The 12,294-nt window shown below is 46.0% G+C and overlaps 1 protein-coding gene across 1 annotated transcript in view; it reads left to right on the top strand.

Annotated features, from left to right (window-relative positions):
• TCP1 (t-complex 1) overlaps window positions 1-12,294 on the top strand; it is a 56,905-nt gene that overhangs the window by 41,325 nt on the left and 3,286 nt on the right. Inside the window, exons 10-11 of the mRNA XM_077486169.1 lie at window positions 3,027-3,219; window positions 9,926-10,089. Of these exons, the coding sequence (XP_077342295.1) occupies window positions 3,027-3,219; window positions 9,926-10,089 (357 nt within the window). The remainder of the gene's footprint in view (window positions 1-3,026; window positions 3,220-9,925; window positions 10,090-12,294) is intronic.

The raw sequence follows: 12,294 nt of genomic DNA, 5'->3' as shown, positions 1-12,294 counted from the left end.
ACCCTAAGAACACCATCCCTACAGTCAAGCAGGAAGAGGGGAAACATTAAGCTTTGTGGCTGTTTCTCTAAAGGTTCAGGCTGACTTTGCTGCATTGAAGGGCCAATGGACGAGGCCATGTATTGTAAAATCTTGGATGAGAACCACCTTCCCTCAGCCAGAACACTGAAGATGGGTCTTACAGCATGACCATTACCCAAAACATACCAAGGCAACAAAGTGGCTGAAGAAGCACATTTAACCACTTAAAGACCGGGCCTTTTTTTTCCAGACTCTGTTTACAAGTGGTTTTTTTTTTTTTTGCTAGAAAATTACTCAGAACCCACAAACATAATTTATTTTTTTATAACCACATCCTAGAGAATAAAATGGCTGTTTTACAAGCACACTTTTTTTATTTTTATTTTTTTTATTAAAAAGACAACAGTAAAGTTAGCCTAATTTTTTTATTTTTTCTTTTGTGAAATGTTACGCCAAGTAAATACCCAACATGTCACGCTTCAACATTGCGCCCGCTCGTGCAATGGTGTCAACTTTTACCCTTAAATCTCAATAAGTGTTAAATCTATGGGTTGCACGCTTTGCATTACAGAGGTGGCTAGGAGTCTAGGGCTAGAATTATTGCTCTCGCTCCAATGATTGCGGCGATACCCCACAGTTATAAGCGGGTGCTACTCATGTATGCGTTCGCTTTTGCACGCATGCTCGTCGGGACCGGGTGCTTTAACAATTTTTATTTTTATTTTTACACTAAATAAAAAAAAATTTACACTTTTATTCCTATTACAAGCAATGTAAAAATCCCTTTTTGTTAAAAAAAAAGCATGACAGGTCCTCTTAAATGATATCTAGGGTCAAAAAGTCCTCAGACCTCATATTTGGATTTAGATGCAAAAATTACATTTTGTCATAAAAACAAACAAACAAAGGCCCTTCAAGATGTATGGCTGGAGCTGACTTTTTGACGTTGCTTCTGCCCTGCTATGGTATGGAGACAGGCGGGGGCCATATTCCCCTCTTCTCCATACCCAGCCATGGATAGGACCTGATCGCCTCCGGTAAGCGGTGGGGGGGGGATCACCATTATCGTAAATGGAACTGCCGGCTCTAAAGATGGATACCTTGGTTGTGGCAACAGCTGCTGCCCTTACAGAGAGATCCATCTTCAAAGTGCCGACGTATATGTACGTGAGTTGGTCAGTAAGTAGTTAAGGTGTGAGGGAGCTCACACTTCGAGTTTCCAATTGATGGCCTAGAAACCTTTTTAAGAGGGGGTTTATTTTTTTATTTTGGATCCTTACCTAGGTGGATGCAGCATTGGTTTTCTGCATATGCTCCCCAGTGCCTCTAACACTGAGAACCGAGTGATCGAACACTATCGATCGGTTCTCACAGCTCCTTGAGCAGAGAGCTGTTCACTGTCATTAACCAACTACAAGAAACATCTTACCTCTGTGCTTGCCAACAAGGGTTTCTCTACCAAGTCAAGTATTTTGATCCCCAAGCAAAACATTTTACTCACTGAACTGCAACTCCGCTTATAACATTTGTATTGGGTTATTTTTGGTAGATATTCTGTGTCATTTGAAATACACCGATGAAAACCATTTATAGGCCTGTCTTTCTTTGTAAGTGGGCAAACTTAAAAAAAAAAAAAATTAAAGCAGGGGAACACATTACTATTTTCCTCACTGTACCACTTAGATCTGCATATCTGTCAACAAAATTAATCAGGTCATATGGTCTAGAATCATTATTGCTGTAGTGTTTCCCGATTCTTTCTATGCAAAGAATTTTCTCTGCTCTTCTGAAGCCACAGCTGTCAAAAGGTAAGGGAAAAACCGGGCAGTCTGCCAAGAATCAAAACATTCTTTATCGGTTGAACTTAAGTATAACCATTGTAACAATTTGTCAATGGAATAGACTGTGTGTGTGAAAAAAAGCTTAACCACTTAGTCTTAAACGCTAAACCTTTTTCTGCCATTTGTTGGTTTCAAGTAAAAAAAAAAATTTTTTTGCTAGAATATTACTTTGACCCCCCCCACGTGTGTGTGTGTGTGTGTGTGTTTTTTTTTGTATTGCATCAGGAATTAAGTAGTTCTGAGCTGTGTTGCGTCAGATAGGAAGGTGGCATACTATGTTTCTGGCACATGAATGTTTATCTGTACTTGCAGGCCGAATATATAAAATGTTTCTATAGCCTAAAGGGGGGTGTGGGGTGTTTAATATAAAAAAAAAAAAAAAAAAAGCCTTGTTTAAAAGTTAGTTGCCTGCTCTGTGAAGTGGTCTTGCACAGAGCAGCCTGGATCCTCCTCTTCTTGGATTCCATGCCAGCGCTCCTGGCTTCTCCCTCCTATCAGGTGGGGGCACCCAAGCAGCCACACTCCAGAGCCGTGGTGGTGTCCATTTACACACTGAAACGGTGTCCTGCCCCTCCATCTCCTGATTGGCTCACTGGCTGTAAATCTGGCGTGCAAGGCTCTCATGGACATCGTTGGATTGAGGGGGCTCGGTTAAGTAAAAAACCCTTGTGCTTTTACAACCACTTTAATGCTTTCTTTGCGTTAAGGTAAAAAGCCAAGATACAGTGCTCAAAAACCTTCTGTGTAACAATCTGACTTCCCGCTGCTGTCAATCAAATGACGTGACAAATGAGTTGGGCGGAGTCGCTTGCTCTGTCTATAGATGCAGATAGGGTGGCACTCTGAGGGGTACCCCAGAAGATTGGAGCTGCTCTGTGCAAAGCCAGCAGGCAAGTATGACACACACGTTATAACCTCCCCCTGTTTTTTTTTTTTTTTTCTACCACTTCAAAGGTAAACAATAAGGGACAGAGCATGTATTCCAGAGGTTTACTAAGGTAAGACTAAACAGTCTTGCCTTTAAAAAGTACAACACAAATGCTTAATAGAACAGTGGTAACCCATATAGGATCAACATCTGATACCTGAGGTTTTTGAAGGCTAATGAATTTCTGCAGGGACTGGTGCCGAAATAACGTGTTATTCTTCTTTATATTGTTACAGTACAAAGGCTAGAACATGTGCTTCGCTTATTCTGCGTGGGGCAAACGATTTTATGTGTGATGAAATGGAGCGATCTGTCCATGATGCACTTTGTGTGGTGAAGAGAGTCCTAGAATCCAAGTCTGTGGTACCAGGAGGAGGAGCTGTAGAGGCTGCGCTTTCCATTTATCTTGAGAACTATGCTACTAGCATGGTAAGAATTCTGCTATTACTTGTTGGTAAAACGTATTTTCTTTTTCATAAACCTTATCCTAGACGACATCTTTGCCAAGTGATATTCACTTGCTGGCAGTCCTTATCTCCAGTACACATCTCATTGGCCAAGGAGTGCAGAGTAGCCTCTGCTAGCCTTCCCTCCCTTCTGAAGCAACACATTCACATGGGGGAGGCCAACATGCCTGAAAGCCTTGCTTTGTTAGGGAAACAAAGCAATGGCTTCAAAGAATGAGGCACGGTTGAGGATATATACTTGGGAGTGGGAAATTATCAGGAGGCACTATCGCTTTGCTGTAAATGAACAGGCGACAGTGTCTCAAAGCGGAGGTTCACACAAAATGTAACCTCTGCTTTTCGGAACCCTCTCCTTCTCCAGTGTTACATTTGGCACCTTTCAGGGGGGTGCAGATAGCCGTATAATACATGTATTTGCACCCACTTCTGGGCAAAGACTCCCGCTGGAGTCTACGCCTCTTCCCGTCCCATCCCGAAGATGGCGGCAGTACCCGAGAGCCAAGTGACATATTGGCTTCGGGTGCCCTGGACAGGTAAGTGTCCATATTTTAAAAGTCAGCAGCTGCAGTATTTTTAGCTGCTGACCTATTAAAAAAAAAAATGGTTAGACCTCCGCTTTAAACAATAAACAAGTTTTTTTTTTTGGCAGGTAATTTTATTATTTTGAGCTCGGAAGCATTGCATGAACGGTCAGATCGCTGATGCCATGCAGTTCTGCAGACTGTGAGCTATTTGCCCATACATTGTATGGGCAGGGAGTTTCAAACTGGCAGGAAGAATTGGCTACCACAACACAACATTGCTGTGGTAGTTGAGAACTGTAAGCAAACAGTTGCAAAGGCTGTCGGTAGTTATATTTCAAGTCAACTTATCCTTTAAATTTGGCAATGAAGTTTGACACAAGTGAAAAATTTGAACCACTTAACCTCTGGAACACATCCAATTTTAGTTTTTTTAAGATCTGATTTCTTCATAAATTTAGGCCAATGTATTCTACATGTTTTTTGTTAAAATAAAATCCCAATAAGCGTGTAATGATTTACGTGAGTGTTATAATGTCTACAGCAGTGATCAGAGACTTATAGCGGGACTGCAATATTGCGGCGGACAATTTGGACACACTTTTGACTTTGTGGGAACCAGTGACACTAATGCAGTGATAAAAAAAACTGTGCTGTTGGTGTACTGACACTGACTGGGAGGGGGTTAACATCAAAGGGTTAATTATTCACTAGCCAACCAACCACTGTCTTTATACAGCAGTAGGTTGGCTCTCATGGGCAAATCGCCATATCTGTAGGGCGGCCTTTTAAATGGCCTTAGCAGGCGCCCATGCCTGCCGCCTGATGTAGGAGCCAATGCGTGTTGCCAACAGCCGCAATGTCCGCCGCCCACCCGAGATTGCTCTTGAGAGAGACGAACATGTGATCTGTAAATTTAAACAGATCCCCGTTCTGTCAGATCTGCTGTTCCTAATCACTAGGAACAGCAAAGTCTCTCTACTCCCTGTCAGTACACTGCCCCCACAGTTGGAAACACCTCTCTAGGACACATTTAACCCCTTGATCTCGCCCCCTAGTGTTGGCCCCTTCTTTGCCAGTGACATTTATACAGTAATCGTGGCTATTTTTAAGCTCTGATCGCTGTATAGATGTCAGCGGTCCCAAAAAGTCAAGTGTCTGCCGCATTGTTGCTAAGAACTGCAGATCACCGCCGTTAGTAGCTTTAAAAAAATAAAAACGCTATAAATATCCCCTATTTTGTAGACTCTTTAACGTTTGTGCAAACCAATCAACATACACTTGTGTTTGTGAACATAATATATATATATATATATATATATATATATATATATATATATATATATATATATATATATATATATATATATATATATATATATATATATATATATATATATATATATATATATATATATATATATATATATATATATATATATATATATATATATATATATATATATAATTATATATATATATATATATATATATATTATATATATATATATATATATATATATATATATATATATTTATATATATATATAATATCGACCATTTTGCCTGACATTCTTTGAATCGTTAAAATTCGGTCTAAGTGTGTTCGTTCGAGCTCTAATACATTGCCCAACAAGAATTCTCTTGCCTTTGTAGCTGTGTGTGGGAAGAATTGAGCTTGGGCGTATTTGTACATACTGTATTAATTGGCGTATAACACACACCTTCACTTTAAGAGGGAAGTTTCAGGAAAACAAATGTTTAAATAAAGAACTGTGAAGCAAAATAATGGTCAGTGCCCACCAATGCAGCCTAATCAGTGCACATCTGCAGACCCACCATAGCCAGGAATGCCCCCCCACCATAGCCAGGAATGCCCCCCCACCATAGCCAGGAATGCCCCCCCACCATAGCCAGGAATGCCCCCCCACCATAGCCAGGAATGCCCCCCCACCATAGCCAGGAATGCCCCCCCACCATAGCCAGGAATGCCCCCCCACCATAGCCAGGAATGCCCCCCCACCATAGCCAGGAATGCCCCCCCACCATAGCCAGGAATGCCCCCCCACCATAGCCAGGAATGCCCCCCCACCATAGCCAGGAATGCCCCCCCACCATAGCCAGGAATGCCCCCCCACCATAGCCAGGAATGCCCCCCCACCATAGCCAGGAATGCCCCCCCACCATAGCCAGGAATGCCCCCCCACCATAGCCAGGAATGCCCCCCCACCATAGCCAGGAATGCCCCCCCACCATAGCCAGGAATGCCCCCCCACCATAGCCAGGAATGCCCCCCCACCATAGCCAGGAATGCCCCCCCACCATAGCCAGGAATGCCCCCCCACCATAGCCAGGGACGCAGCACCATTGCCAGGGACGCAGCACCATTGCCAGGGACGCAGCACCATTGCCAGGGACGCAGCACCATTGCCAGGGACGCAGCACCATTGCCAGGGACGCAGCACCATTGCCAGGGACGCAGCACCATTGCCAGGGACGCAGCACCATTGCCAGGGACGCCTCACCATTGCCTCACCATTGCCTCACCATTGCCAGGAATGCCTCACCATTGCCTCACCATTGCCTCACCATTGCCAGGAATGCCTCCCCAAATGCCTCACCATTGCCTCACCATTGCCAGGAATGCCTCCCCAAATGCCTCACCATTGCCTCACCATTGCCAGGAATGCCTCCCCAAATGCCTCACCATTGCCTCACCATTGCCAGGAATGCCTCCCCAAATGCCTCACCATTGCCTCACCATTGCCAGGAATGCCTCCCCAAATGCCTCACCATTGCCTCACCATTGCCAGGAATGCCTCCCCAAATGCCTCACCATTGACTCACCATTGCCAGGAATGCCTCCCCAAATGCCTCACCATTGCCTCACCATTGCCAGGAATGCCTCCCCAAATGCCTCACCATTGCCAGGAACGCAGCACCATTGCCAGGAATGCACTGACGAGCGCCAAAGGAGAATCTCCTGTTTACACGGCGGCTTCTTTAATAGAAAGTCCCGCCTCCTTTGATGGACAGAAAAGTCGTCCAATGGCAGTGCAGGAGAAGGACTTCCTATTACAGAGGCCGCCCGTAAACAGGAAATTCTCCTGTGTACGGCGCTCGGTCCTGTCCTCCCTGTACCTTCCGAAGCATATATATCAGGGGTAATGAATTAAAATTAAAGGAGGTCCGGTCGCCAAAATTTTCTTTGGGCCGAGGTCCGAATCTCAAGTCTGTGCTACGACTCAGAAATATTGTAGTAACTGTATATCTATCAAAAACATGAGAAATGTACAATTTCCTTAGCATTTCAACAATATTTATTGTCAAGTTAAATCTGGTGTCCCCATCACAGCGCCCCTTTACATCAGGTGTCCCCATCACAGTGCCCCTTTACATCAGGTGTCCCCATCACAGTGCCCCTTTACATCAGGTGTCCCCATCACAGTGCCCCTTTACATCAGGTGTCCCCATCACAGTGCCCCTTTACATCAGGTGTCCCCATCACAGTGCCCCTTTACATCAGGTGTCCCCATCACAGTGCCCCTTTACATCAGGTGTCCCCATCACAGTGCCCCTTTACATCAGGTGTCCCCATCACAGTGCCCCTTTACATCAGGTGTCCCCATCACAGTGCCCCTTTACATCAGGTGTCCCCATCACAGTGCCCCTTTACATCAGGTGTCCCCATCACAGTGCCCCTTTACATCAGGTGTCCCCATCACAGTGCCCCTTTACATCAGGTGTCCCCATCACAGTGCCCCTTTACATCAGGTGTCCCCATCACAGTGCCCCTTTACATCAGGTGTCCCCATCACAGTGCCCCTTTACATCAGGTGTCCCCATCACAGTGCCCCTTTACATCAGGTGTCCCCATCACAGTGCCCCTTTACATCAGGTGTCCCCATCACAGTGCCCCTTTACATCAGGTGTCCCCATCACAGTGCCCCTTTACATCAGGTGTCCCCATCACAGTGCCCCTTTACATCAGGTGTCCCCATCACAGTGCCCCTTTACATCAGGTGTCCCCATCACAGTGCCCCTTTACATCAGGTGTCCCCATCACAGTGCCCCTTTACATCAGGTGTCCCCATCACAGTGCCCCTTTACATCAGGTGTCCCCATCACAGTGCCCCTTTACATCAGGTGTCCCCATCACAGTGCCCCTTTACATCAGGTGTCCCCATCACAGTGCCCCTTTACATCAGGTGTCCCCATCACAGTGCCCCTTTACATCAGGTGTCCCCATCACAGTGCCCCTTTACATCAGGTGTCCCCATCACAGTGCCCCTTTACATCAGGTGTCCCCATCACAGTGCCCCTTTACATCAGGTGTCCCCATCACAGTGCCCCTTTACATCAGGTGTCCCCATCACAGTGCCCCTTAACATAAAATGTGCACATCAGGATTTCCCTTAACATAAAATAAGTGTCATGCTGATAGGCACATTTTATAGTAAGGGGCACTCTGATGGACACAACAAAACATGCCCCTTAACTTAAAATTTGCCCATCAAAGTGCCCCTTTTAATATAAAATGTACCTATCAGTGTTGCTCTTAAAATAAAATCTGCCCATCAGCGTGCCCCTTAACATGAAATAAGGGTCACACTGATGGGCACCTATTATGTTAGGAGGCATTCTGATGGACAATTTTTATTTTAAGGGGCATGCTGATGAGTATATTTTTAATGTGCACATCGATGGGCATATTTTGTAGGGCACATTTTGTTGTACCCATCAGCGTGCCCCTTAACAAAATATGCCCATCGATGTGCACATTAAAAATATACCCATCAGCGTGCCCCGTAAAATAAAATTTGTCCATCGGATTACCCCTTAACATAAAAGGTGCCCATCAGCGTGACCCTTATTATATGTTAAGGGGCACGTTGATGGGAAAATTTTATGTTAAAGGGCACTCTGATGGGCACATTTTATTTTAAGGGACACGCTGATGGGTATATTTTTAATGTGCACATCAATGGGCATATTTTGTTAAGGGGCACCTTAACAAAACATGCCCATCAGTGTGCACATAAAAAATATATCCATCAGCGTGCCCCTTAAAATAAAATGTGCCCATCAGAGTGTCCTTTAACATAAAATTTTCCCATCAGCGTGCCCTTTACAAAAAAAAGCCCCTTAAAATATGCCCAACAGTGTGCACAACACTGATCACTAATAGATAACTAATGTGCCCACATACCTTAACTGCAGCAGGAGTGTGGGCACAACTGAAGCTGCCTCGTCATGAGATCCAGGACCCGGGAACCGCGGGCAGCAGGGGGGCGGGGCGCGCACGTGACGTCACACCCCTACTGCCCGTGTCTCTTCAGCTCCGAGAGACGCGGCCAGGAGCAGGGGGCGGGCGCATGCGCGCAGCGTCACTGGTTGCTGGGGAAACCCGCGGTCCCAGCAAACCAGTGATTGCTGTCGCTTGCTACACTGGCGGCATGGCGGTCCGGGCAGAAGCGCTGCTCGGTCCGGACTCGGACCGCCATTTTAGTGACGGCTGATATATATCTTTTGTGGCCCCGGCGCTGGGAGATCGTCGGGGGCCACAAAAGATATGTATGTCCAAATAACCAGGCGGGCCGTTCAAAACCGGGCCGCAATTGGCCCGCGGGCCGGACTTTGGACATGCCTGTATTATGGCAAACAATAAAAACTGCGGAGGTAATCAAGTACCACCAAAAGAGTGCCCTTTTTGTGATGGGGGTGGGGGGGGGGGGGGACATCAGTTTTGTTTGGTTACAATGGCGCACGACCGCGCAATTCAGTTAAAGCTTCGCAGTGCCGTATGACAAATGACCTGGTCATTTTAAGGGGGCAAAACCTTCCAGGGCAGAAGTGTTTAGACACTGGGAGGGGCTTTTACTAAGGGACGACATGGATCCTACTCCCTGCTTTGCAGAGAAGCAGGATCCCATGCCTTCCCTCCTGTCAGGGCGGTATACATTCAGTCCATAACCACCGTGTGTGTAATGTATATCGCACAACTTTTTAACATGATCCTGTGTGCAGTGGCCTCCCTGTAGAAGTAAAACGGCTATAGGACAGTGGACAAGTTAACTTTAAAAAAATAAAACTTCTTTTATGCCAGTTGTGGTACTTGATTGATTATTTTTTTTATTTTTCTTCTAGGGCTCCAGGGAACAATTGGCAATTGCAGAGTTCGCAAGAGCGCTTCTGGTTATTCCAAAAACACTAGCAGTGAATGCTGCTCAAGATTCTACTGACCTGGTAGCAAAGCTTCGAGCTTTCCATAATGAGGCCCAGGTCAATCCAGAACGCAAGAACCTTAAGTGGTAAGGATATAAGCTGAGCTATTTGCTGTGTGTGTAGATAGATCTAATGTGTGAAATATATATTTTTTATATTCTCCATCTCCTGCCTAGTGTGGTCAGTTTTTAGCGGGAACATCAGGGATTTCACACACAGAACAAAATACTTTTTTTCATACAAGTACATGGTACAGCAGGCACATATTGGTACATGAAATGTTGGTTTTACTTGATCTTTAAGGTAGCTGTGTGTACGTACAACCCAATCCCCCCCGAAAAGTTGGGACGTGGTGTAAAATCTACATAAAAATTAAATGCAATGATTTGCAAATCTCATGAACACATTTCTTTTTCGTACATCATGGGAAACGGAGTGAGGCTATGTATTACTGGGTTATACTTCATCTCCAGGTGACTGGATGCTGGTAGACCAAAGCTCTTTAGACAGGAAGTAATCCCCTTTATAACCCCTCCCATACAGGAAGTACTTCTGTACGTGTATTCGAGAGAGAGATCTCTCAAGCTCCAGGTCTTGAAGTCTCAGCACTGTTCTAAAATGAATCAAGGGATCGACCAATCGGGTTTATTTGAAACAAGCTTGTATGCTAAGATAAATGTTACCTGAGCCTCGCAAAGAAGCCGCAATAATCCTGCAACACTTTTCCTGTAATGTGACCTGCAGGCGCAGGACCCTGCGTAGTGGAATTCTGGGCACCACAGAGCTAAGGTGTTCCTGCAGGGTGCTCTACATGTCCAATTGAGTGGACCCTAAACCATGAAAAGGATGCCCAGTCCTTAAACATCAGGTTGGATAAGTGAAATCCCCCCCGGTTATGGGGCACCCCAGATGTGCAACAATCTAGCTAAGGGTCGACACCTGTATAGCGGTAACTGCAGGGGTGGGTCTGGGCTAGCTGCTGCTCTTTGAATTGGAGTACCTTTTTTTTTCTCCTGTTTCTTGCGGTTTTACCTTTAGTGTCTGCACAGAGGTGTGCCATTGTGCATCATGGCTTGCAATAGCAGATGTGTGTTTGCCAGTGTGCATGATCGTGGCTACTGGATGGCCATGGCGCACGTGTCTTGCCACGCAGTATGTTGTGTACACCGCGCTGCACATGCACCAAATCGCTAAGATGGCGTGCAAGGATTTGTTTGTGCACTTACACAGCCACATGTGCGCGCATGCTCAGAGCGTCCCAGCGCACAGTCCTCTTATTTAACCAGTAAATGGCTGACATGCGGCACTTCCAGGTGACAGCTGTGGGACACAGTATGCTCTTTATTTGATTTATAGCAACTCATTACTCCTTGCCCAGGTCACGTGAGTCGCCAGGTGTTGGTTGGTAGGCTGAAGTGCTTGGCAAGATTGTTGTATAGGGGCTTGGTGAGCCTTATTAAAGGGTCTCCCTTCTAGGGTAAAATACTAAACCCAGGTACTCCTTTTTGTGGCTTGCAATGAGGAGCAGGGTTAACACTACAGGGAGAGGCATGCTTAGTCATAACCCTAGTGTTTACCCTGAGACCAGAGGTTTCCGGGCAATCTAAACTGCTGTGCTTGTCTGCTATTGTGCATGCAATCAGTGCTGCTGCTTCACCCTTTTATCACCAGGGATGAACTGTCCTCAACCCTAGCCGGGTTAGAGCACAGGATTGCTGGCATGATTGCCTGCAGGGTTTCAAGAAGTGTGGCAGATCCAACCCGAGCCTCTGAATTTTTGATGCAGGAATGGGTTGAGGAAGGGGAAGAGCTAGATGCTAAGGACTTAAGATGGCCCAGCAGATGAGTCTGCCTCTGAGGAATATGGGCCAGAAGATGTCCAGTTGGCATCAGTCGCAGAGGCTTTTGATCCAAACTCTTACGAAGATGATTCGTTCTGCCTTTTAAGTTACCTCCTGCAGGTTTCTGAGCCTCCCTTGTTGTCTTTGGGGACCCTGAAGCCTGCACAGGCTTTCCCCTTGCACCTGCTGTTGGAACAGGTGGTGTATGATTGGGAACATCCTGGTAGGATTTTTGTTCCTCCTAAGGCCGGGTTCACACCGCGGCGTTTTCCCGCATCGCACACCTCCCGCCGGCAGTTCACACTGCCCTATGCGGACGGCTGGGAGTGTCAATGTTATGTTAATGACACCCCCAGATCCGTCCGCATATCGCAGTGCGATCTGCCGGCTCGCACAGGAATCGGATCGCATGGTGTGAACCCCCATGCGATCCGATTCTGTTGCGGACCA

The sequence above is a fragment of the Lithobates pipiens genome, unplaced genomic scaffold, assembly GCF_037356315.1.
Source record: "Lithobates pipiens isolate NorthernLeopardFrog02 unplaced genomic scaffold, aLitPip1_a1.2 Scaffold_18, whole genome shotgun sequence".
Lineage (NCBI taxonomy): Eukaryota > Metazoa > Chordata > Amphibia > Anura > Ranidae > Lithobates > Lithobates pipiens.
Note: the sequence above shows the minus strand (reverse complement) of the source record. Positions and strands in the feature narration are given on the sequence as shown.